This window comes from Oncorhynchus tshawytscha, linkage group LG21, assembly GCF_018296145.1.
Source record: "Oncorhynchus tshawytscha isolate Ot180627B linkage group LG21, Otsh_v2.0, whole genome shotgun sequence".
Classification (NCBI taxonomy): domain Eukaryota; kingdom Metazoa; phylum Chordata; class Actinopteri; order Salmoniformes; family Salmonidae; genus Oncorhynchus; species Oncorhynchus tshawytscha.
Genome location: NC_056449.1, coordinates 37,952,736 through 37,980,159, shown reverse-complemented (window position 1 = coordinate 37,980,159; position 27,424 = coordinate 37,952,736). Strand labels below are relative to the sequence as shown.

The 27,424-nt window shown below is 47.6% G+C and overlaps 1 protein-coding gene across 1 annotated transcript in view; it reads left to right on the top strand.

The window, feature by feature from the left end:
- LOC112238083 (probable E3 ubiquitin-protein ligase MID2) overlaps window positions 1-16,076 on the top strand; it is a 186,236-nt gene extending 170,160 nt beyond the window's left edge. Inside the window, exons 9-11 of the mRNA XM_042303478.1 lie at window positions 2,656-2,817; window positions 14,745-14,952; window positions 15,221-16,076. Coding sequence (XP_042159412.1) covers window positions 2,656-2,817; window positions 14,745-14,952; window positions 15,221-15,635 — 785 coding nt within the window. The 3' untranslated portion in view covers window positions 15,636-16,076. The remainder of the gene's footprint in view (window positions 1-2,655; window positions 2,818-14,744; window positions 14,953-15,220) is intronic.
- Window positions 16,077-27,424: the final 11,348 nt, after the last annotated feature.

Sequence of the window (27,424 nt, the reverse complement as noted above, 5' to 3'; positions counted from 1 at the left end):
ATATTGTAGTTATCAGGACAGTATGTTTGCAGTATAGCAGTATATTGTAGTTATCAAGACAGTGTGTTTGTAGTATAGCAGTATATTGTAGTTATCAGGACAGTGTGTTTGTAGTATAGCAGTATATTGTAGTTATCAGGACAGTGTGTTTGTAGTATAGCAGTATATTGTAGTTATCAGGACAGTGTGTTTGTAGTATAGCAGTATATTGTGTTATCAGGACAGTGTGTTTATAGTATAGCGGTATATTGTAGTTATCAGGACAGTGTGTTTGTTGTATATTGTGTTATCAGGACAGTGTGTTTGCAGTATAGCAGTATATTGTAGTTATCAGGACAGTGTGTTTGTAGTATAGCAGTATATTGTAGTTATCAGGACAGTATGTTTGCAGTATAGCAGTATATTGTAGTTATCAGGACAGTGTGTTTGTAGTATAGCAGTATATTATAGTTATCAGGACAGTGTGTTTGTAGTATATCGGTATATTGTAGTTATCAGGACAGTGTGTTTGTAGTATAGCAGTATATTTAGTTATCAGGACAGTGTGTTTGTAGTATAGCAGTATATTGTAGTTATCAGGACAGTGTGTTTGTAGTATAGCAGTATATTGTAGTTATCAGGACAGTATGTTTGTAGTATAGCAGTATATTGTAGTTATCAGGACAGTGTGTTTGTAGTATAGCAGTATATTGTAGTTATCAGGACAGTGTGTTTGTAGTATAGCAGTATATTGTAGTTATCAGGACAGTGTGTTTGTAGTATAGCAGTATATTGTAGTTATCAGGACAGTATGTTTGTAGTATAGCAGTATATTGTAGTTATCAGGACAGTATGTTTGTAGTATAGCAGTATATTGTAGTTATCAGGACAGTATGTTTGTAGTATAGCAGTATATTGTAGTTATCAGGACAGTGTGTTTGTAGTATAGCAGTATATTGTAGTTATCAGGACAGCTCGTTCTATGAACCAACACTGTACACCTGGCGACCGTGTCACCGTGCACTGCGCCCGGCACGCCACAGGAGCCACTAGTGCTCGATGGGACAAGGACATCCCTGCCGGCCAAACCCTCCCCTAACCCGGACTACGCAGGGCTAATTGTGCGCCACCCCATGGGTCTCCAGCTGCAACAGAACTTGGACTTGAACCCAGAATCTCTAGTGGCACAGCTAGCACTGGGATGCAGTGTCTTAGACCACGGCGCCATTCGGGAGGCCTGAACCTGTGTTATTACTTAAACATGCTCTTGGTTCCAGCTCCCTTCAATAATTCACGTCTTGTCCCTGTCTAAAGGGACACGTCGTATAGGCTGAAAGCTCTTCTGGTTTTCAAGCATAATGACAATACTTTGGAGACTGGGAGAAGAAAAAAAATAGTGGATATTTTGGAAAGAACAGTATTGTCGTTCGAGTTTACAGGCCCACAGGACCCTGTATTTATCTATTTAGGAGACTTTGTTTTTTACAAGGATATGTTTTAGAAATTACAATTACGTCTTTACTAACCACTACTTATTTTGGAATGTACATTTCTCTGTCCCAAGTATTGTTAAAGATTATGATGCTGTAGTTTGAATGTGCATCATGCTGTGTCATAAGATTGCGTGTTGGTGATAAGTCAGCATGTTGTGTTATAAGTCACATAGTGATGTTGTGTCATAAGTCACTTAGTGATGTTGTGTCATAAGTCACATAGTGATGTTGTGTCATAAGTCACATAGTGATGTTGTGTTATAAGTCACATAGTGATGTTGTGTTATAAGTCACATAGTGATGTTGTGTTATAAGTCACATAGTGATGTTGTGTTATAAGTCACATATGGTGTTGTGTTATAAGTCACATAGTGATGTTGTGTTATAAGTCACATAGTGATGTTGTGTTATAAGTCACATAGTGATGTTGTGTTATAAGTCACATAGTGATGTTGTTGTGTTATAAGTCACATAGTGATGTTGTGTTATAAGTCACATAGTGATGTTGTGTTATAAGTCACATAGTGATGTTGTGTTATAAGTCACATAGTGATGTTGTGTTATAAGTCACATAGTGATGTTGTGTTATAAGTCACATAGTGATGTTGTGTTATAAGTCACATAGTGATGTTGTGTTATAAGTCACATAGTGATGTTGTGTTATAAGTCACATAGTGATGTTGTGTTATAAGTCACATAGTGATGTTGTGTTATAAGTCACATAGTGATGTTGTGTCATAAGTCACATAGTGATGTTGTGTTATAAGTCACATAGTGATGTTGTGTTATAAGTCACATAGTGATGTTGTGTGATATAAGTCACATAGTGATGTTGTGTTATAAGTCATAGTGATGTTTGTTATAAGTTTGATGTTGTGTTATAAGTCACAGTTGGAGTTGTGTATAAGTCAGACTTGATGTTGGAACAGGGAGTGTGAATAAGTCAGCCTTGTTAACTTGTCAGGTCTGTATCTCCTGGTCTCTATAACAGTCTGTATCTCTAGGTCTCTATAACAGTCTGTATCTCTAGGTCTCTATAACAGTCTGTATCTCTAGATCTCTATAGCAGTCTGTATCTCTAGGTCTCTATAACAGGTCTAGGTCTCTATAACAGTCTGTATCTCTAGGTCTCTATAACAGTCTGTATCTCTAGGTCTCTATAACAGTCTGTATCTCTCTCCAGGTCTGTATAACAGTGTGGACAGTTGGATGATTGTCCCCAACATCAAGCAGAACCACTACACGGTGCACGGCCTGCAGAGTGGAACACGTTATGTCTTCTTTGTCAAGGCAATCAACCAGGCAGGCAGCCGCAACAGCGACCCAGCCCGCCTCAAAACCAACAGTAAGTCCCCCAGTCCTCTATCCCTTCAGCCCGCCTCAAAACCAACAGTAAGTCCCCCAGTCCTCTATCCCTTCAGTCTGCCTCAAAACCAACAGTAAGTCCCCCAGTCCTGTGGTCGTGCCATACCCCCCAGGCTCCCGGCCCTCCAGACCCTGCCTTCCCAGTTGCTTGGCCCAGCCCGAGGCTCTTTTCTCTCTGGGTAGACACACTGGCCCCCCGGCCTCTAATTAGACCAGTGGTGGAAAAAGTACCCAATTTTCATACTTGAGCAAAAATACTACTTGAATGAAAGTCTAAAAGTAGTTGGTTTTAAATATACTTAAGTATCAACACTAAAAGTACAAATAATTTAAAATTCATTATGCAAACCAGGCATTTGGGATGACGAGGAATGTTCTTTTGATAAGTGTATGAATTGGACCATTTTCTGTCCCGCTAAGCATACAAAATGTAACGAGTACTTTTGGGTGTCAGGAAAATGTATGGAGTAAAAAGTACATCATTTTCTTAAGGAATGTCGTGAAGTAAAAGTAAAAGTTGTCAAAAATATAAATAGCCAATTAAAGTAAAGTACAGATACCCCCCAAAACTACTTAAGTAATACTTTAAAGTATTTTTACTTAAGTACTTTACACCACTGAATTAGACCAGTTCTTCCAGACATTAGATAACAGCCACTGGCTAGATAGATGAGAGAAAAGGCTTTATTGGTATGCAATACTTGGACCGACGCCACCCAACCAGCGATAATGACTCCATTAGACCCATCACTCACTTTCCCTCCCTCCCTCCTTCCTTCCCTCCCTCCCTACCTCCCTCCCTCTCGCCCTCCTTCTCTCTCTCTCTCCCCCTCTCTCTCTCTCTCTCCCTCCCCCTCTCTCTCTCTCTCTCTCTCTCTCCCTCTCTCTCTATCTCTCCCTCTCTCTCCCTCTCTCTCTCTCTCTCTCTCTCTCTCTCTCTCTCTTTATCCCTCCCTCCCTCTCTCTCTCTCTCTCTCTCTCTTTATCCCTCCCTCTCCTCTCTCTCTCTCTCTCTCTTTATCCCTCCCTCCCTTTCTCTTTCTCTCTCACCCTCCCTCCCTCCTGATCACACGGTAAATTGGCTAATGTCATGATTTCTCCCTCCTCACACCTCTACAGCCCTGCCTGTCTGCCTCTCTCTCGCTCAGGGCTTCAATTACTTACAAATGCCCCTGTTACAGCCGGATAGGCGCTGACAGCATTCAAATGGATTATTGCATCAGAGAGGCTATGGAGTCACCCGGGGGGAGGTTTAGAGGTGAAACACAGGGTATCTGGAGCTAGCAGTGAGTTAGCTTGTCTTCCCTTTCTCATTCCTCCTTCCCTCTCTCATCCCTCCTTCCCTCTCTCATCCCTCTATTCTCTGTCGGTGGAGCCGTAGGCTGCCAGATGTTTATCACTGGGCCCAGCAGCTAGGCTAAGCTCACACACACACACGCACTGTCTCGCTGTTTCTCCGTCATGGTGCCTACTGGCCGGCACCCGCAGCATCAGCATCAGCCAAGTTGTGGTATGCAGTCCTCTGTCTTTCCTCTCTCCTCCCCTTCTCTCTCCTCTCTCCTTCTCTCCTGTCCTCTCTCTCCTTCTCTCCTCTCCCCCCTCTCTCCTCTCTCCTCCTCTCCTGTCCCCTCCCCTCCCCTTCTCTCCTCCTCTCCTATCCACTCCCCTTCTCTTCTCTCCTCCTCTCCTGTCCCCTCCACTTCTCTCCTGTCCCATCCCCTTCTCTCCTCTCTTCTGTCCTCTCCCCTTCTCTCCTCCTCTCCTGTCCTCTCCCCTTCTCTCCTCTCTCCTCCTCTCCTGTCCCCTCCCCTTCTCTCCTCCTCTCCTATCCACTCCCCTTTTCTTCTCTCTCCTCCTCTCCTGTCCCCTCCCCTTCTCTCCTCTATCCTCCTCTCCTGTCCCCTTCTCTCCTCTCTCCTCCTCTCCTATCCACTCCCCTTCTCTCCTCTATCCTCCTCTCCTGTCCCCTCCCCTTCTCTCCTCCTCTCCTATCCTCTCCCCTTCTCTCCTCTGTCCTCCTCTCCTGTCCCCTCCCCTTCTCGGCTCCTCTCCTCTCCTATCCTCTCCCCTTCACTTCTCCTCTCCTGTGCCCTCCCCTTCTGTCCTCCTCTCCTGTCCCCTCCCTTCTCTCTCCTCCTCTCCTATCCTCTCTCCTTCTCTCCTCTCTCCTCCTCTCCTGTCCCCCCCTTTTCTCCTATCCTCTCCCCTTCTCTCCTCTGTCCTCCTCTCCTGTCCCCTCCCCTTCTCTCCTCCTCTCCTATCCTCTCCCCTTCTCCTCTCTCCTCCTCTCCTGTCCCCTCCCCTTCTGTCCTCCTCTCCTGTCCCCTCCCTTCTCTCCTCCTCTCCTATCCTCTCTCCTTCTCTCCTCTCTCCTCCTCTCCTGTCCCCTCCCCCTTTCTCCTATCCTCTCCCCTTCTCTCCTCTCTCCTGCTCTCCTGTCCCCTCCCCTTCTCTCCTCCTCTCCTATCCTCTCCCCTTCTCTCCTCTCTCCTCCTCTCCTGTCCCCTCCCCTTCTGTCCTCTCTCCTCTCGTGTCCCCTCCCCTCCTCTCTCTTCCTTTCCTTTCTCCTCCTCTCCTGTCCTCTTCTCTCCTCCTCTCTTCTCTCCTCCTCTCTCTTCCTCTTCTCTTCTTTTTCCTCATCTCCTGTCCCCTCCCATCCTCTCTCTTCCTCTCCCCTCCTCTCTCTTCCTCTCCTCTCCCCTCCCCTCCCGACCCCTCCCCTCTCCTCTTGTACCAACTGAGCCACTACACTCACTGTCATTCATTCCCTCTCTCCTTCTCTCCTGTCCCATCCCCTTCTCTCCTCCTCTCCCTCCTCCTCTCCTGTCCCCTCCCTTTCCTCCTCCTCTCCTATCTACTCCCCTTCTCTTCTCTATCCTCCTCTCCTGTCCCCTCCCCTTCTCTCCTCTCCTCCTCCCCTTCTCTCCTCTATCCTCCTCTCCTTCCCCTCCTCTCCTCCTCTCCTCTCCTCTCCCCTTCTCTCCTCTGTCCTCCTCTCCTGTCCCCTCCCCTCTCTCCTCTCCTATCCTCTCCCCTTCTCTCCTCCTCCTCTCCTATCCTCTCCCCTTCTCTCCTCCTCTCCTGTCCCCTCCCCCTCTCCTCCTCTCCTATCCTCTCCCCTTCTCTCCTCTGTCCTCCTCTCCTGTCCCCTCCCCCTTCTCTCCTCCTATCTCCTCTCCTCTCTCTCCTCCTCCTCCTCTCCTGTCCCCTCCCCTTTTCTCCTATCCTCTCCCCTTCTCTCCTCTCCTCCTCTCCTGTCCCCTACCCTTCTGTCCTCTCTCCTCTCGTGTCCCCCCTCCTCTCTCTACCTTTCCTTTCTCCTCCTCTCTGTCCTCTCCTCCTCCTCTTCCTCTTCTCTTCTTTTTCCTCATCTCCTGTCCCCTCCCCTCCTCTCTCTTCCTCTCCCCCTCCTCTCTCTTCCTCTCCCTCCCCTCCCCCGACCCCTCCCCTCTCCTCTTGTACCAACTGAGCCACTACACTCCCACTCACTGTCATTCATTCCCTCTCTCCTTCTCTCCTGTCCCATCCCCTTCTCTCCTCCTCTCCTGTCCCCTCCACTTCTCTCCTCCTCTCCTATCCAATCCCCTTCTCTCTCCTCCTCTCCTGTCCCCTCCCCTTCTCTCCTCTATCCTCCTCTCCTGTCCCCTCCCCTTCTCTCTCCTCCTCTCCTATCCTCTCCCCTTCTCTCCTCTCTCCTCCTCTCCTATCCTCTCCCCTTCTCTTCTCCTCTCCTGTCCCCTCCCCTTCTCTCCTCCTCTCCTATCCTCTCCCCTTCTCTCCTCTGTCCTCCTCTCCTGTCCCCTCCCCTTCTCTCCTCCTCTCCTATCCTCTCTCCTTCTCTCCTCTCTCCTCCTCTCCTGTCCCCTCCCCTTTTCTCCTATCCTCTCCCCTTCTCTCCTCTCTCCTCCTCTCCTGTCCCCTACCCTTCTGTCCTCTCTCCTCTCGTGTCCCCTCTCCTCCTCTCTCTTCCTTTCCTTTCTCCTCCTCTCCTGTCCTCTCCTCTCCTCCTCTCTCTTCCTCTTCTCTTCTTTTTCCTCATCTCCTGTCCCCTCCCCTCCTCTCTCTTCCTCTCCCCTCCTCTCTCTTCCTCTCCCCTCCCCCCCCCCCGACCCCTCCCCTCTCCTCTTGTACCAACTGAGCCACTGCACTCCCACTCACTGTCATTCATTCCCTTTAGATATATAGAGATGAATAGATCTGTATAGCAGCATGTCCTCCCCCTCTAGCTCTCAGGTTTATCCTCTTCATTATTGGAATCAGCCAGCTAGCATAATAACACAACAGAACCTGTAGATGCACCAAAGGGTAGCTCTCTCTCTCTCTCTCTCTCTCTCTCTCTCTCTCTCTTTATTTCTCTCTCTCTCTCTCTTTATTTCTCTCTCTCTCTTTATTTCTCTCTCTCTCTTTATTTCTCTCTCTCTCTCTCTCAATTTAATTCAAAGGTCTTTATTGGCATGGAAAAACATATGTTAGCATTGCCAAAGCAAGTTAAATAGATAATAAACAAAAGTGAAATAAACAATATAAAGTGAACAGTAAACATTACACTCACAAAAGTTCCAAGGGATTAGAGACATTTCAAAGGTCATATTATGACCATATACACTGCATTCAGAAAGTATTCAGACCCCTTGACTTTTTCCACATTTTGTTACGTTACAACCTTATTCTAAAATGTATTAAATCGCTTTTTTCCTCATCAATCTACACACAATACCCCATAATGACATCACAATACCCCATAATGACATCACAATACCCCATAATGACATCACAATACCCCATAATGACATCACAGTACCCCATAATGACATCACAATACCCCAGTACCCCATAATGACAAAGCAAATGTCCAAATTTTTTATTTGTGCAAATGTACTAAACAGGAAAACTGAAATATTACATTTACGTAAGTATTCAGACCCTTTTCTCAGTACTTTGTTGAAGCACCTTTGGCAGAGATTACAGCGTTTAGTCTTCTTGAGTATGACGCTACAAGTTTGGCACACCGGTATTTGGGGAGTTTCTCCCATTCTTCTCTGCAGATCCTCTCAAGCTCTGTCAGGTTGGATGGGGAGCATCGCTGCACAGTTAATTTCAGGTCTCTCCAGAGATGTTCGATCAGGTTCAAGTCCGGGCTCTGGCTGGGCCACTCAAAGACATTCAGAGACTTGTCCCGAATACAATACACTCCTGTGTTGTATTGGCTGTGTGCTTAGGGTCGTTGTCTTGTTGGAAGGCGAACCTTCACCTCAGTCTGAGGTCCTGAGTGCTCTGGAGCAGGTTTTTATCAAGGATCTCTCTATACTTTGCTACGTTCATCTTTCCCTCGATCCTGACTAGTTTCCCAGTCCCTGCCTCTGAAAAACATCCCCAAAGCATGATGCTGTCACCACCATGCTTCACCGTAAGGATGGTGCCAGGTTCCCTCCAGACATGATGCTTGGCATCCAGGCCAAAGAGTTCATGGTTTCATCAGACCAGAGAATCTTGTTTCTCGTGGTTTGAGAGTCCTTAAGGTGCCTTTTGGCAAACTCCAAGCAGGCTGCCATGTGCCTTTTACTAAGGAGTGGCTTCCATCGGGCCACTCTACCATAAAGGCCTGATTGGTGGAGTGATGCAGAGATGGTTCTCCTTCTGGAAGGTTCTCCCATCTCCAGAGCTCTGTCAGAATGACCATCGGTTTCATGGTCACCTCCCTGACCAAGGCACTTCTCCCCGATTGCTCAGTTTGGCCAGGTAGCCACCTCTAGGAAGAGTCTCTAGTTGGTTCCAAACGTCTTCCCTTTAAGAATCATGGAGGACACTGTGTTCTTGGGGACATTCAATTTTACAGAAATGTTTTGATTCCCTTCCCCAGATCTGTGCCTCGACACAATCCTGTCTCGGAGCTCTACGGACAATTGTTCAACCTCTGGCTTGGTTTTTGCTCTGACATGCACTGTCAACTGTGTGACCTTATATAGACAGGTGTGTGCTTTTCCAAATCATGTCCAATCAATTGAATTTACCACAGGTGGACTCCAAGTTGTAGAAATATCTCAAAGATGATCAATGGAAACAGGATGCACCTGAGCTCAATTTTGAGTCTCATAGCAAAGAGACTGAATACTTATGTAAATAAGCTATTTCTGTTTTTATTTTTTATGTCTGAAAACCTGTTTTCGCTTTGTCATTTTGAGGTAATGTGTGTAGATTAATGAGGGGAACATTTTTATTTAAACCATTTTAGAGTAATGTGAAAACAGTCAAGGGGTCTGAACACTTTCCAGATGCACTGTAGGTATAGTTTTTTGTTTGCTCTAGGGCAACTGTGTCTAGATGGAATTTGTATTTTGTGGTCCTGGCAACTGGACCCCTTTTCTCTGGAATTAGTCTACACAGAAGAAGCTCTTCACTAGCATGTCGTAGAGGTGGAGAGAAAATGAGTCAAGACAACAACAATCAACAGACATTCATGGTGTTTGGTTTGGATGTGTTTGGTTTGGATGTGTTTGGTTTGGATGTGTTTGGTTTGGATGTGTTTGGTTTGGATGTGTTTGGTTGGATGTGTTTGGTTTGGATGTGTTTGGTTTGGGATGTGTTTGGTTTGGATGTGTTTGGTTTGGATGTGTTTGGTTTGGGATGTGTTTGGTTTGGATGTGTTTGGTTTGGATGTGTTTGGTTGGTCCCCCTCCTCAAGCACACAGCGAGCAGCCATTGAGACGAAGCGCTGAAGCTTTTAAGTACCACAGGATGAGTTTTAGTGAAAGCCTGAAACCTCAGCAGTAAGTTGTTTTTTTGGGGTTGTTGTCATATTTTTTCAACTAGACGAGAAGCGGCTTGGAGATTTTAGCTTTAGGTTGTCACATTTCAGCCTTGCTTTGCAAAACACGTTTCACAAATAACAGGGACATGTAATGTCAAACCCAAAACTTCCTCCACTCAAAAAAACACTGTGAAATAAATTAGAACATAAATGCTGTACTCTGGATGGATAAACTGTACATAGAACAAGCTGTTATCTACACTATTACACAGGAATCATTTAAGACACCAAGCTGTTATCTACACTATTACACAGGAATCATTTAAGACACCAAGCTGTTATCTACACTATTACACAGGAATCATTTAAGACTATTAGACAAATATAATCACTTGTTCTTAAAAAGGCCTTGACTTCACATTGACAAGCTCGGATATTCACCATCATTTTCAGTAGAAGAAAGGTTCATACATGAATAATACTGGTGGATGGAGAAGATGGAGGGATATATAGGGAGGAGGAGATGAAGGGTAGAGGAGGAGATGGAAGCGGAGGAGATGGAAGAGGAGGATGGACATATAGGGAAGAGGAGGAGATGGAGGGTAGAGGAGGAGATGGAGGGATATATAGGGAGGAGGAGATGGAGGGTAGAGGAGGAGATGGAGGAGGAGGAGATGGAGGGATATATAGGGAGGAGGAGATGGAGGGTAGAGGAGGAGATGGAGGGATATATAGGGAGGAGGAGATGGAAGAGGAGAAGATGGAGGGTAGAGGAGGAGATGGAAGAGGAGGAGATGGAAGAGGAGGATGGACATATAGGGAAGAGGAGGAGATGGAGGGTAGAGGAGGAGATGGAAGAGGAGATGGAAGAGGAGGATGGACATATAGGGAAGAGGAGGAGATGGAGGGTAGAGGAGGAGATGGAAGAGGAGATGGAAGAGGAGGATGGACATATAGGGAAGAGGAGGAGATGGAGGGTAGAGGAGGAGATGGAGGAGATGGATGGAGGAGGAGGAGGAGATGGAGGGATATATAGGGAGGAGGAGATGGAAGAGGAGGAGATGGAGGGTAGAGGAGGAGATGGAAGAGGAGGATGGACATATAGGGAAGAGGAGGAGATGGAGGGTAGAGGAGGAGATGGAGGGAGAGGAGGAGATGGAGGGATATATAGGGAGGAGGAGATGGAAGAGGAGGAGATGGAGGGTAGAGGAGGAGATGGAAGAGGAGGAGATGGAAGAGGAGGATGGACATATAGGGAAGAGGAGGAGATGGAGGGTAGAGGAGGAGATGGAGGAGGAGGAGGAGATGGAGGGATATATAGGGAGGAGGAGATGGAGGGTAGAGGAGGAGATGGAGGAGGAGATGAGGGATATATAGGGAGGAGGAGATGGAAGAGAAGGAGATGGAGGGTAGAGGAGGAGATGGAAGAGGAGAATGGACATATAGGGAAGAGGAGGAGATGGAGGAGGAGATGGAGGGATATATAGGGAGGAGGAGATGGAGGGTAGAGGAGGAGATGGAGGGTAGAGGAGGAGATGGAAGAGGAGGATGGACATATAGGGAAGAGGAGGAGATGGAGGGTAGAGGAGGAGATGGAAGAGGAGATGGAAGAGGAGGATGGACATATAGGGAAGAGGAGGAGATGGAGGGTAGAGGAGGAGATGGAGGAGGAGGAGGAGATGGAGGGATATATAGGGAGGTGGAGGAGGAGGAGATGGAGGGATATATAGGGAGGTGGAGGAGGCGATGGAAGAGGAGTAGGGTGGAGGTGGGGGTTGAGGGATGCAGAAGGAGGGGGAGGTGGGGGTTGAGGGATGCAGAAGGAGGGGGAGGTGGGGGTTGAGGGATGCAGAAGGAGGGGGAGGTGGGGGTTGAGGGATGCAGAAGGAGGGTGGAGGTGGGGGTTGAGGGATGCAGAAGGAGGGTGGAGGTGGGGGTTGAGGGATGCAGAAGGAGGGGGGAGGTGGGGGTTGAGGGATGCAGAAGGAGGGGGAGGTGGGGGTTGAGGGATGCAGGGGGAGAGGGGAGGTGGGGGTTGAGGGATGCAGAAGGAGGGTGGAGGTGGGGCTTCCCTGGCCTGGTAGACCTTGTTCTCTGGGGCAGTGTCCTTTCTGCTTGTCTCTCTGACCCTCAGCCTGCAGCCAAGGCACATAATCCCACCTCTCCTTCATCTTCTCCATGACATCTGTCCATCTCTCTGTCTGTGTGTCCCGAGGGTAGAGTTGTCATTTAGTCCAGGTGTCTCTCTCTCTCTCTCTCTCTCCCTCTCTCTCTCTCCCTCCTGTAGCAGGGAGCGTGATAGTGTCAACAAGCCTCCCTCTCCTTGCCTCTGACAGGTTTACTCCAGCACATAATCCCAAACACTGTACTCATAACGTGTGTGTGTGCTTTTGAAATGCATTTCCATAATTTCCCTTCCTCCGATAGCCACAGCGCTTTAGATACACATACATAACCCCACTCAGAACGGGTACGCAGCTGACACAGAAACACATTGTTCCGGTTTCATTCCGACTCCTCAGTGTCTCAACAATACACAGACACTAAGAGAACGGTGAGCATCAGTGAAGAAATGTCTAATCCTAGTTGTGAGAAAATCCCATCTCTGTATCTCAAATAGTTGTATTAATTATTAGACCATTGACCAGGGCCCATTGACCAGGGCCCATAGCCCAGGGCCCATTGACCAGGGCCCATTGACCAGGGCCCATTGACCAGGGCCCATAGACCAGGGCCCATAGACCAGGGCCCATAGCCCAGGGCCCATAGCCCAGGGCCCATAGACCAGGGCCCATTGACCAGGGCCCATTGACCAGGGCCCATAGACCAGGGCCCATAGACCAGGGCACATTGACCAGGGCCCATAGCCCAGGGCCCATAGACCAGGGCCCATAGACCAGGGCCCATAGACCAGGGCCCATTGACTAGGGCCCATTGACTAGGGCCCATAGCCCAGGGCCCATAGCCCAGGGCCCATTGACCAGGGCCCATTGACCAGGGCCCATTGACCAGGGCCCATAGCCCAGGGCCCATAGACCAGGGCCCATAGACCAGGGCCCATAGACCAGGGCCCATTGACCTTGGTCCATTGACCAGGGCCCATAGACCAGGGCCCATAGACCAGGGCACATTGACCAGGCCCATAGACCAGGGCCCATAGACCAGGGCCCATTGACCATGGCCCATTGACCAGGGCCCATTGACCAGGGCCCATTGACCAGGGCCCATAGACCAGGGCCCATAGACCAGGGCCCATTGACCAGGGCCCATTGACCAGGGCCCATTGGGTTCAAAGGTATATAGTGAATAGGGTGACATTTGGGTTGCACACCTGGTCTCAGTGGTAAAATGATGGAATCTTTTTAAAAGGTGGTGATGCCGTTAAGTGACACCTTGGCTCTGTCTGTGTCCCGGGCCCCTGTAGGAATTCACTGGTAATGAGAGATGCTGTGAGTGTCTGTGTCCCGGGCCCCTGTAGGAATTCACTGGTAATGAGAGAGATGCTGTGTGTGTGTGTGTCCCAGGCCCCTGTAGGAATACACTGGTAATGAGAGAGATGCTGTGAGTGTGTGTGTCCCGGGCCCCTGTAGGAATACACTGGTAATGAGAGAGATGCTGTGTGTGTGTGTGTGTGTGTGTGTGTGTGTGTGTGTGTGTGTGTGTGTGTGTGTGTGTCCCGGGCCCCTGTAGGAATACACTGGTAATGAGAGAGATGCTGTGAGTGTGTGTGTGTGTGTGTGTGTGTGTGATGACTTGTTTCTGGTTTCTTGATTGTCACATGTGTGTGTGTGCGTCAGTGTACCCGCCTGTGTGTGCGTTTGTCCTCTGTCAACCCGTCACGTGCAGCGGCTTCAGTCCCCTCCTCTCCTCAGCCAGCCAGCCAGACCAACAGTCCCCTCCTCTCCTCAGCCAGCCAGCCAGCCAGACCAACAGTCCCCTCCTCTCCTCAGCCAGCCAGCCAGACCAACAGTCCCCTCCTCTCCTCAGCCAGCCAGCCAGACCAACAGTCCCCTCCTCTCCTCAGCCAGCCAGCCAGACCAACAGTCCCCTCCTCTCCTCAGCCAGCCAGCCAGACCAACAGTCCCCTCCTCTCCTCAGCCAGCCAGCCAGACCAACAGTCCCCTCCTCTCCTCTCAGCCAGCCAGCCAGCCAGCCAGCCAGCCAGACCAACAGTCCCCTCCTCTCCTCAGCCAGCCAGCCAGCCAGACCAACAGTCCCCTCCTCTCCTCAGCCAGCCAGCCAGCCAGACCAACAGTCCCCTCCTCTCCTCAGCCAGCCAGCCAGCCAGCCAGACCAACAGTCCCCTCCTCCTCAGCCAGCCAGCCAGCCAGCCAGACCAACAGTCCCCTCCTCCTCAGCCAGCCAGCCAGCCAGCCAGACAGACCAACAGTCCCCTCCTCTCTCTCAGCCAGCCAGCCAGCCAGCCAGACCAACAGTCCCCTCCTCTCCTCAGCCAGCCAGCCAGCCAGACAGACCAACAAAGTCCCCTCCTCTCCTCAGCCAGCCAGCCAGCCAGACAGACCAACAGTCCCCTCCTCTCCTCAGCCAGCCAGCCAGCCAGACAGACCAACAGTCCCCTCCTCTCCTCAGCCAGCCAGCCAGCCAGCCAGACAGACCAACAGTCCCCAGGAAATGTGTGACAGAGCCAGTGTGTGTGTGTGTGTGTGTGTGTTTGAACATGTCTGCGCTCGCAGCGATAAGCAGATCAAAAGCAGAGAATCTTTTCATGTAATTGGCTTCCAGAAGCACAGTGCCAAAGCATCTCATATCCGTCCGCAGTAACACTCACTCTGAAAAGGAGATTATTGGGCAGGCAGGGAGGGAGGAGAGAGAGAATGGAGGAGATGGAGGGAGCTTCATTGTTGCTCATTAAAGCCCAGTAAGACGAGGAGGAGAAGGAGACGGGAGGTGTCAGAGATAAATGTCAGGTTGTCCAAGGCCAAGGGTCTCGTTAGAGATGTGTAAATGTTATGTTCCCTGTCATAAAACTCACAGCATTATTCACAATATCCTAGTTTTGATGTTCATCTCAGACACTTGACCTGACGCCGATTGTCCCGCCTGTCTTTCTTCTGCTGCTGATGTCAAATGATGATGTGTGCTAAACCTAGAGAACCTCTGTGAAGCTAAACGGCTCTCCTCCAATCTCTCCACCTCAGGTCAGCCTTTTAAGCTTGACCCGAAGACGGCCCACAAGAAGCTGCGTCTGTCCAACGACTGCCTGACCATGGAGAAAGATGAGAGCTCCCTGAAGAAGAGCCACACTCCAGAACGTTTCAGCAGCACGGGTTCGTACGGAGCAGCGGGATCCGTCTTCATGGACAGCGGCTGTCACTACTGGGAGGTGTTGCTGGGCGCCTCCACCTGGTGAGTTGGCTTTTTGATAATACTGTTCACAGATTCAAGCAGAAACACTTTATTTACCTCCATTGATCATTTAATATCCACTATAGTAGTGGAATAATCTTTTATCGATACAAAATAGGAACAATTCTAAAATGTTGTATTTTCTACACTTTTGATTTCTTCTCTACAATAATGACAAAAGACGTGTGAACTTATAGTTTTCACTGAACGTTCCAAACCCCAGTCAATGACTGGCCCCTTCCTAACGCTCTGTAATCCCCTCTGACAGGTACGCTGTGGGCGTGGCTTACAAGTCAGCCCCTAAGAACGAGTGGAGTGGAAAGAACTCGTCCTCCTGGGTGTTTTCCCGCTGTAACAACAACTTCATGGTGCGTCACAATGGCAAGGAGATGCTGGTGGAGGCCAGCCACCAGCTCAGACGTCTGGGAGTCCTTCTGGACTACGACAACAACTCCCTGTCCTTCTACGACGCCATGAACTCCCAACACCTGCACACCTTCGAGGTCAGCTTCCTGCTCCCCGTGGCGCCCACCTTCATGATCTGGAACAAGTCGGTGATGATCCTGTCGGGGCTTCCTGTGCCGGACTTTGTGGACTGCCCTGAGGAACACCAGGAGGGGATGACGACACTGTGTCGACAGCAGGAGTCACCCTACGTGTCGGGTATGAAGGGCTGTCACTGAGACCGGGACTGGGGCTGCGACTCGGCCTGTTGTCACAGAGACGGCTGAGATTGGGGTCGTTGTCACGGAGACCGATGAGGGCTTGGACTGGACTCACTGGACTGGGCTGGGTTTGTGGGCCAATGGGGTAGAATCTTCCTCATCCTCTGCTTCCTCCTTCCTCATTTTCCCCAGCTCTCCTTTCTCGTCGTGGATGGTTTCAGTCCTACTACTTGTCTCAGTGTGAGGATGCGTTTTATTGTTTATGATATTTACAAACCATCACAGAAGCTTGACCTGCATTATGTGACTACTAGTCTTGTATTATACGAAACTTTATTAATCATGATTGATTAGAGAATGTTAATTATTCATGAATAATAAGTTGCTTTTTAGAGTTACATTTATTTCCCTAGTGTGTAAAAAAAAAAAGACAAAATGAATTTGGGCAGCATTGTTCTTCCTCTAGAAAGCATAGTGAATTTATATTGTATAGAAAACGGATATGATTATGATGTTTATGCGATTCTAAACACAGTAAAAATTGACAAAACTGACAGAGAAAAAAAGTTCACAAAGTTGAATATTCAGGGAGGAAACGGTTAAACCATTTGATTTACTATCGGTTTTGATGTCATAGCATGATATGTATTTCCTATGTGATTGGTTCACACCTCATGTTTTGTTTGGTTTTGTTTTGTCGAAAAGCATGCTGCGTTATGGGATCCCACTTTAAACCTCTGGTTCACAGGTTATTCTATATAAACTCTATCTCCTTAACCCTTTACTGGTTCATTTCCTGGTTATCATGAGGCACTCCGTGACCCCTGACCAATAGAATCCCTCACAGTCACCACGGAGCTCCACCACCTCCCCTCACGTCCAATCACTGGTCGAGGTTTACCTTACTACAGAGAGGTGCGTTATTATAGTTTGTTCCTTTGTATAAAGTCCCAAGACAATGAAGACCTGTTATTTTCTTATAGAAATCATCTGATTTTCAGTCAAAGAAAATCACATATTAACCAGATATGGAGAAGAGAAGACCATACAAATCTATGACATTTTCATCAAATAAGTTAAGCGTTACATAATCCTATATTTATTTGGCCTGCTTTTTATGAGTTGGTGGTGTAGATTATAAATATGATTTTCCTCTGATTGATATTCAGGGATTGAATACATAGTGGGTCTGATCAAGACAATCAATAGCATGTTGTTATGCAGGCAGGTGAAACATAACAAGGAATGTGTAACAGGAAAAGGGATGAACTGGCAGAACGAAATACTTGACATACTAACTGTTACTTACCGAAAACAAAATGGATGCTTTATTTTTTACAGTGAATTAAACTTAGTAGTGAAGATATTGGGAACAGACAGACTCGTACTACTGGTAATACCACCGTCCTGATGGCTGTGGTTCCATCTCACTCCACTCATCCGTGGATTTACACTGTGTACCCAAATGGCACCCTATTCCCAATATAGTACACATCTTTTGAAAGTCAAAAATAATGCGCTATGTGGGGAATTAGAGTACCATTCAATCCAACCTTAGTTTTCCATTCCATTTCCTGTTTCTTTTTGTTTGTTTTTAAGTTCCTGTTTTTAATTGAAAGCACAAACTACCCAATATGGCAGATTTCTACTTGGCAGAGTGAGAGTTGGAGATATATGAATGGATCTGTATCTAACTGCCGGTGAGCCAGGAGTACCGTTATAGACCTAAGACGACAACGAGTCGTCAGTCACAAGGCCAGGGTCTTCTGTTTTAAAGAGCTAGCTGAATCCTGGACACAAGAGGTCAGAGGTCTTTTAGGTAACTGTGCTTTGATTATAACAGGTGGGAACACTTCACTGTAGACACCTTGTACGTATGCATTCATAAAGCCTTTATAACAGCTACATAAGACATAACATCGGTTTTATGGCGCTATTAAAGGCAATACAAAAGGTCACAAAGCTGGATAAAGAGGTTGTTCTCTTTTCTTTAGTCGAGCAGCAGATTTTGTGAATGTTAACATTTCTTGAATTCTCAGAAAGCTAATCAAGGTGATGTAAACAAGAGGTGGAAGCTGGCTGTTGATTTCTGAGCTAAAAATGACAAGCTCAATTCATTTGTACAAGAAGTGCATTTGACTTGGGGGTTACCTACCGCATGCATGATAATGTGTCTCTAATCTACTTGGTCCATACAGTCTGTGTATCTCATGAACGTTTTATAGAAACAGATTAATAACAAAACGTCTATTTGAATTATACAACTTTATTGAGACATCTGTGTTCATGCATATCATTCAGGTAGTTTTGCTGTGCTTTGTGCTACTACTACCGGGTCAATAAACATACTAAGAATAATTGACTATCTTTGTAGTTCAGTAAGTATACAGAACCTTCTAGACATGATGGAATAGATCATTATTTTGCATTTCTGTTGTGTTTCTGAAGGAATTATTTTTTACAAACTCTAGAAAAATATCTCTTTACTTCTCTCCATTGATTGGTGGATCAAACAACAACTGTGTTCAGTACAACAACATCATCATAACGCTTCTGTTTCAATAGATATTTGACTTGTAGAAAGAAAACTATGTAAATCATCGGGGGAAATATATATTATATAAAATTGTATAATATACAAAAATATATGAAGTAATGTTATTTATGTGAACTTAAAACTCCAATTAAAAGTCTGATCAAAAAAAAATGTTTTGAGTGATCGTATTCTGTTATTATCCTCGCTTTCCTTCACTCTTTCCACAGATATCTCCTTGCTTCCACAGTCTGATCTGTAGCTGTCACATGAAGATATCGTAACCTCCCATGATGGACAGAAAGATATGACATGCCATCATTCAGCATGTAGCTCAGCATCTCGTTTGGTTTGTAGGGAAGGGTTGCCTAAGGCTGCCTTCTCAGGCCCGGGGGCAATGGGCATGGGTAGGCATGGGTAGGGGTATGAGAGAGGCCTGCTGGGCTGACAGGGAATACAGGGCCCTGGGCTAGGTGGAGGGGCTTCTAAAAAACGTTTTTACATTATGAAGGGCTTGACATTAATTCATTAATTTTACCTTGGTCTGTAACACCATGGTGACTAGGTGACTTTAAATTGCATTGTATTGTGTTGTATGATGCAAGAAACCAATGTACAAAATAAATGCATTATTATTACCATACAGCAATTTAGGCAATGTCCATGTATTTATATATTCTTAATTACATTACTTTACTTAGATTTGTGTGTGACCGTTCAGGGACCATGTTATGCGGTGATATGCACTGTGTCTCCAGTGCGCATTCACAGCCCGGTGCGCTCGGTGCCAGCTCTCCTCACTTGCCGTGCGAAAATGAGCATCCAGCCAGGACGGGTTGTGCCAGCTCTACGCTCTAGACCTCCAGTGTGCCTCCACAGTCCAGTACGTCCTGTGCCTCCTCCCCGCACTCGCCCTGAGGTGCGTGTCATCAGCCCGGTGCCACCTGTACCAGTCCCACGGATCAGGCCTCCAGTGCGCCTCCACAGTCCAGAGCTTCCGGCGACAGTTCCCAGTCCGGAACCTCCAACGACGTTTCACAGCCCGGAACCTCCTGAGACGGTCCATAGCCAGAGCCTTCTCCTGCGCCGATGCCCAGTCTAAGCACGGCGTCCAGTCCAGCTCCAAGGCCAGAGCCTTCTCCTGCGCCGATGCCCAGTCTAAGCACGGCGTCCAGTCCAGCTCCAAGGCCAGAGTCTTCTTCTGCGTTGGTGCCCAGTCTAAGCATGGCGTTCAGTCCAGCTCCAAGGCTAGAGTCTTCTTCTGCGTTGGTGCCCAGTCTAAGCATGGCGTTCAGTCCAGCTCCAGGGCCAAAGTCTTCTTCTGCGTTGGTGCCCAGTCCAGGCACAGCGTCCAGTCCAGCTCCAAGGCCAGAGTCTTCTTCTGCGTTGGTGCCCAGTCCAGGCACAGCGTCCAGTCCAGCTCCAAGGCCAGAGTCTTCTTCTGCGTTGGTGCCCAGTCCAGGCACAGCGTCCAGTCCAGCTCCAAGGCCAGAGTCTTCTTCTGCGTTGGTGCCCAGTCTAAGCATGGCGTTCAGTCCAGCTCCAAGGCCAGAGTCTTCTTCTGCGTTGGTGCCCAGTCTAAGCATGGCGTCCAGTCCAACTCCGTGGCGGGAGCCTTCCCTGTGCCGATGCCCAGTTTAAGCACGGAGTCCAGTCCAGCTCCAAGGTCAGAGTCTTCTTCTGCGTTGGTGCCCAGTCCAGGCACAGTGTCCAGCCCGGGTCCATGGCTGGATTCACAGGATGAGCAGGTTCTTCGTCCCGCACCTGAGCCGCCACCGACACTAGACACCCCTCCTAACCCTGTCACGTCCTGACCATAGAAAGCCTTTATTTTCTATGGTGGGGTAGGTCAGGCGTGACTGGGGGTGTTCTAGTTTATTATTTCTATGTGTCGTCTAGTTTTTGTATTTCTATGTTGGCCTGGTATGGTTCCCAATCAGAGGCAGCCGGCTATCGTTGTCTCTGATTGGGGATCATATTTAGGTAGCCTTTTCCCACCTGTTGTTTGTGGGATCTTGTTTTTGTATGGTTGCTTTTGAGCCCTACAAGGCTGTACGTTCATTTGTTTGTTTCTCTTTATTGTTTTGTTGCTGGTTCACATTTAAATCAAATATGATGAACCCAAATCACGCTGCGACTTGGTCTACCCGTTTCGACGTGCGTTACAGTATTGTTGTGAAATTGTTAGGAATTACTTGTTAGATATTACTGCACTGTTGGAGCTAGAAACACAAGCATTTCGCTACACCCACAATTACATCTGCTAAACACAAATCTGCCAAAAGTTTTGAGAATGACACAAATATTAATTTCCACAAAGTTTGCTGCTTCAGTGTCTTTATATATTTTTGTCAGATGTTACTATGGAATACTGAAGTATAATTACAAGCATTTCATAAGTCTCAAAGGCTTTTATTGACAATTACATGAAGTTGATGCAAATAGTCAATATTTGCAGTGTTGACCCTTCTTTTTCAAGACCTCTACAATCCGCCCTGGCATGCTGTCAATTAACTTCTGGGCCACATCCTGACTGATTGGAGCCCATTCTTGCATAATCAATGCTTTGAGTTTGTCAGAATTTGTGGGGTTTTGTTTGTCCACACACCTTGAGGATTGACCACAAGTTCTCAATGGGATTAAGGTCTGGGGATTTTCCTGGCTATGGACCCAAAATATCAATGTTTTGTTCCCCGAGCCACTTAGTTATCACTTTTGCCTTATGGCAAGGTGCTCCATCATGCTGGAAAAGGCATTGTTCGTCACCAAACTGTTCCTGGATGGTTGGGAGAAGTTGCTCCCGGAGGATGTGTTGGTACCATTCTTTATTCAAATCTGTGTTCTTAGGCAAAATTGTGAGTGAAACCACTCCCTTGGCTGAGAAGCAACCCCACACATGAATGGTCTCAGGATGCTTTACTGTTGGCATGACACAGGACTGATGGTAGCGCTCACCTTGTCTTCTCCGCACAAGGTTTTTTCCGGATGCCCCAAACAATTGGAAAGGGGATTCATCAGAGAAAATGACTTTACCCCAGTCCTCAGCAGTCCAATCCCTGTACCTTTTGCAGAATATCAGTCTGTCCCTGATGTTTTTCCTGGAGAGAAGTGGCTTCTTTGCTGCCCTTCTTGACACCAGGCCATCCTCCAAAAGTCTTTGCCTCACTGTGCGTGCAGATGCACTCACACCTGCCTGCTGCCATTCCTGAGCAAGCTCTGTACTGGTGGTGCCCTGATCCCGCAGCTGAATCAACTTTAGAAGACAGTCCTGGTGCTTGCTGGACTTTCTTGAGCACCCTGAAGCCTTCTTCACAACATTTGAACCGCTCTCCTTGAAGTTCTTGATGATCCGATAAATGGTTGATTTAGGTGCAATCTTACTGGCAGCAATATCCTTGCCTGTGAAGCCCTTTTTGTGCAAAGCAATGATGACGGCACGTGTTTCCTTGCAGGTAACCATGGTTGACAGAGGAAGAACAATGATTCCATGCACCAGTTTTGAAGCTTTCAGTCTGTTATTCAAACTCAATCAGCATGACAGAGTGATCTCCAGCCTTGTCCTCGTCAACACTCACACCTGTGTTAATGAGAGAATCACTGACATGATGTCAGCTGGTTCTTTTGTGGCAGGGCTGAAATCCAGTGGAAATGTTTTTTGGGGGATTCTGTTCATTTGCATGGCAAAGAGGGACTTTGCAATTATTTGCAATTCATCTGATCACTCTTCATAACATTCTGGAGTAAATGCAAATTGCCATCATACAATCTGAGGCAGCAGACTTTGTGAAAATGTATATTTGTGTCATTCTCAAAACTTTTGGCCACGACTGTATGTGACCAATACAATTTGATTTGTACACTACCTCTCTGCATATTGGCTTATTTCAAGCCTGTCTCAAAATAACACACCACCTCTTTTAATTAAGACAAGCTTTTTACTGACTGGCTTTTCAAAGACAACAACGACATGTAGACGACTCGTTTTGTGTTCTTGTAGGGAGCAGTAACTCCCCATTGCTGATCTATAATTATCTATAACTTGGCTAATAACTCGCTGACTAGCAAAGAATGTCAACAAATGTGAACACGTACGTCTCTGCGCTGTGATCTGATCTGAAAAGCGCATTCACTCGCGGGTGATTGAAGGACAGTTTGTGGGCTACCAACAGCCAATATAATTCTACTCCGTTGCGTTCTGGCTCTGCCTACAACAAAAATCACAGACTCAATCTTGCAAAATTAGATTTGTTTTGGTTTGTTACATTGAAAAGGGGCTGATATAATATTGATTCGATCGCAGAAAAATAAACGGTGATCTATTGCAAACTAACGGGGCGAACTCAATGAAGTTGAGGCTGAATGTATCTCACAGGAGAAAGCACCCTAGCGAGCGAAACAGCGCCCCTCTTTCTATGTGTAGACCATCTATCTATCGGATGTCTGTTCCAACCTGGGATTACACTGTTACCGCCTGTAGCATTGAAGGCAACGGAAGCCAGCAAGCATCTGGCCTCCCATGACAATAAAACTATACAAAATTAGCCAATCAGCATTGAGCTGAACTGAGCGAGCGCAACTGTGAATGGTCTAAAGAGTCCACTAGGCTACCCTGCCACCCCAATGGTCCTGGCACACCCCAAAAAAAATATAAAATAAAGTATTGTCTACATATGTATTTTATGAGGTATTGTGTATATATTCCTGAGGATTTTTATTTAATACATTTTAGAATGAGGCTGTAACGTAACAAAACGTGGAAGAAGTCAAGGGTCTGAATTCCTTCCGAAGGCACTGTATATATCATGGTAGCAAGGCATATCAATTAACATGACTTATAGAGTAAACAATGTAATTGTCACAAGACATAGGTTGTAATATGGCCTTTTTGGGAGGTCGGGGGCTTGCCTTCCCCAGTGATTTTACCCACACACCGCTACTGTGTGTCTCTGTGTTGCATGGTATTTCTTCTGCCTGGTAGTCCTTGGGGAAGTAGTCCTGGTAGTCCTCAGGGAAGTAGTCCTGGTAGTCCTCGGGAAGTAGTCCTGGTAGTCCTCGGGAAGTAGTCCTGGTAGTCTGAGGGGAAGTAGTCCTGGTAGTCCGAGGGGAAGTAGTCCTGGTACTCCGAGGGGAAGTAGTCCTGGTAGTCCTCGGGGAAGTAGTCCTGGTAGTCCGAGGGAAGTAGTCCTGGTAGTCCTCGGGAAGTAGTCCTGGTACTCCGAGGGGAAGTAGTCCTGGTAGTCCGAGGGGAAGTAGTCCTGATAGTCCGAGGGGAAGTAGTCCTGGTAATCCTCGGGAGGTAGTCCTGGTACTCCGAGGGGAAGTAGTCCTGGTAGTCCTCGGGAAGTAGTCCTGGTAGTCCGAGGGGAAGTAGTCCTGGTAGTCCGAGGGGAAGTAGTCCTGGTAGCCCGAGGGGAAGTAGTCCTGATAGTCCGAGGGGAAGTAGTCCTGATAGTCCGAGGGGAAGTAGTCCTGATAGTCCGAGGGGAAGTAGTCCTGGTACTCCTCGGGAAGTAGTCCTGGTAGTCCTCTGGGAAGTAGTCCTGGTAGTCCGAGGGGAAGTAGTCCTAGTAGTCCGAGGGAAGTAGTCCTGGTAGTCCTCTGGGAAGTAGTCCTGGTACTCCTCGGGAAGTAGTCCTGGTGGGGAAGTAGTCCTGGTAGTCCGAGGGTAAGTAGTCCTGGTAGTCCGAGGGAAAGTAGTCCTGGTAGTCCGAGGGGAAGTAGTCCTGGTAGTCCGAGGGGAAGTAGTCCTGGTACTCCTCGGGAAGTAGTCCTGGTAGTCCTCGGGAAGTAGTCCTGGTAGTCCTCGGGGAAGTAGTCCTGGTAGTCCGAGGGAAAGTAGTCCTGGTAGTCCGAGGGAAAGTAGTCCTGGTAGTCCGAGGGGAAGTAGTCCTGGTAGTCCGAGGGGAAGTAGTCCTGGTAGTCTCCTCATCTGCTGTCCCTGGCACAGTCCTACTGTTCTCTGTTACCACAACACTAATGTGCTGACCCCAAACTACCTGTGATGAGGATGGAGCAAAAAGGTCCGGACACCAACAATATATTCAATACTTTTCTCTCTTCATTTACCATCTTTACCCCCCTTGTTTACAAAAAAAATATTAGCAGAGTGGAATTAATGTGCACTTCTGATCTCTCTTTCTGCCCTGAATGAGGCATGATGTTGACCTGATGACATATTAGACAGGTTTGGACAATAGTACCCTTCATTAATCATTCATGAGTCGTGCCCAAAATTGGCCCCTATTCCCTATAGTGTACTACTGTTGACCAGGGCACTATGTGGAGGAGAGTGTGTTATGTTGGATGTATTCTGCCATCTGTGAATATGATGAGTATTTAGATATATTTGGATATATTTTTACATTTAGACCTAATTTGATTTATTTTGATATATTTAGCCATATTTAGATTTATTTAGCTATATTTTGGATATATTTATACATATTTAGATATATTTAGACGTTTAGATTTATTTAGACATATTTAGATACATTTTCATATATTTTGATATATTTAGACAGTCAAGGATCAAAGAGTTGACCCAGCAACTACGGATTCAAATCTAGGTAGGAGGAGAGGGCTGGTCTATGGATGACTGCCTGGTTCAGTCATACTCTGTGGAGTTAGGAGGAGAGGGCTGGTCTATGGATGACTGCCTGGTTCAGTCATACTCTGTGGAGTTAGGAGGAGAGGGCTGGTCTATGGATGACTGCCTGGTTCAGTCATACTCTGTGGAGTTAGGAGGAGAGGGCTGGTCTATGGATGACTGCCTGGTTCAGTAGTACTCTGTAGGTAGGAGGAGAGGGCTGGTCTATGGATGACTGCCTGGTTCAGTCATACTCTGTGGAGTTAGGAGGAGAGGGCTGGTCTATGGATGACTGCCTGGTTAAGTAGTACTCTGTGGAGTTAGGAGGAGAGGGCTGGTCTATGGATGACTGCTTGGTTCAGTAGTACTCTGTAGGTAGGAGGAGAGGGCTGGTCTATGGATGACTAATTGGTTCAGTCGTACTCTGTGGAGGTAGGAGGAGAGGGCTGGTCTGTGGATGACTGCCTGGTTCAGTCATACTCTGTGGAGTTAGGAGGAGAGGGCTGGTCTATGGATGACTAATTGGTTCAGTCGTACTCTGTGGAGGTAGGAGGAGAGGGCTGGTCTATGGATGACTGCCTGGTTCAGTCATACTCTGTGGAGTTAGGAGGAGAGGGCTGGTCTATGGATGACTAATTGGTTCAGTCGTACTCTGTGGAGGTAGGAGGAGAGGGCTGGTCTATGGATGACTGCCTGGTTCAGTCATACTCTGTGGAGTTAGGAGGAGAGGGCTGGTCTATGGATGACTGCCTGGTTCAGTAGTACTCTGTAGGTAGAAGGAGAGGGCTGGTCTATGGATGACTGCCTGGTTCAGTAGTACTCTGTGGAGTTAGGAGGAGAGGGCTGGTCTATGGATGACTGCCTGGTTCAGTAGTACTCTGTGGAGTTAGGAGGAGAGGGCTGGTCTATGGATGACTGCCTGGTTCAGTAGTACTCTGTGGAGTTAGGAGGAGAGGGCTGGTCTATGGATGACTGCCTGGTTCAGTAGTACTCTGTGGTGGTAGGAGGAGAACATTAGTATTGTTTGTTGAGATCTGGAAGACATCACTTAGAGCTGGGCCAATTGCTAAGGACTGTTAAATTAAACAATATAAATCAATCTTTAAGGACAACAGCTCAGGAAAAGGAAATTGTTCTGCATTGGTAAAATTACTTCAAACGTAGGTCAAATACGAGAGATGTGAAATTAATGTTTATACAATACGGCATGTGTTGTCATTCCAATCGCATACCGATCTCACCACTCCCCTTCACCTCCTCTTCCTCTTACCCCTCCTCCTTCACCTCCTTCTGCATCCACCTCTGCATCCACCTCCTCTTTCACACCCCCTCCTCCTCCTCCTCCTCCTCCTCCCCCCCTCCTCCTCCTCCTCCTCCTCCCCCGCCTCATCTACCATCAGCTGATATAGGTCAGTTATGCTACACATGTCACTCTGTCTGAGATCTCTAGGCTCTACTGTCTCTTTAAAGGCCCTGCCTGCCAGCTGCCAGTGCCATTTTCAGGGGGGCTCTATGTAAAACGCCCAGCCCATCATTCTTTGTCAGTAGGTGCCATAAAGGACTGTGGTTCTCAGTCCATCTCCTCTCTCTCTGCTCTCTCTCTCTCTCTCTCCTCTCTACTCTCTCTGCTCTCTCACTCCTTCTCTCTCCTCTCTCTCTCTCTCTGCTCTCTCTCTCCTTCTCTCTCTCTCTCTGCTCTCCCCTCTCTGCTCTCTCTCTCTCTCTCTCTCTCTCTCTCCTTCTCTACTTTCTCTCTCTGCTCTCGCTCTCCTTCTCTCTCTCTGCTCTCTCTCTCCTCTCTCTCTGCTCTCTCTCTCCTTCTCTCTCTCTCTCTCTCTCTTCTCTCTCTGCTCTCTCTCTCTCCTCTCTCTCTCTGCTCTCTCTCTCCGCTCTCTATTCACCCAGCTAGTTTGATGGATTCCCCCTCAGGAGATGAATTCAGATAGAGTTGTGTGGAGCCGTGATCTACTGCCTGTTTATATCCTCATTTCCTGGAGAGACTCTCTCCATCAACAAACCCACAGAGACTCTCCATCAACAAACCCACAGACTCTCGCCACCAACAAACCCACAGACTCTCTCCACCAACTAACCCACAGACTCTCTCCATCAACAAACCCACAGACTCTCTCCACCAACTAACCCACAGAGACTCTCCACCAACTAACCCACAGAGACTCTCCACCAACTAACCCACAGAGACTCTCCACCAACTAACCCACAGAGACTCTCCACCAACTAACCCACAGAGACTCTCCACCAACTAACCCACAGAGACGCTCTCCATCAACAAACCCACAGAGACTCTCCACCAACTAACCCACAGAGACTCTCCACCAACTAACCCACAGAGACTCTCTCCATCAACAAACCCACAGACTCTCCACCAACTAACCCACAGAGACTCTCCACATCAACTAACCCACAGAGATTCTCCACCAACTAACCCACAGAGACTCTCCACCAACTAACCCACAACCCACAGACTCTCTCCATCAACAAACCCACAGAGACTCTCCACCAACTAACCCACAGAGATGCTCTCCATCAACAAACCCACAGAGACTCTCCACCAACTAACCCACAGAGACTCTCTCCATCAACAAACCCACAGAGACTCTCCACCAACTAACCCACAGAGACTGTCCATCAACAAACCCACAGAGATGCTCTCCATCAACAAACCCA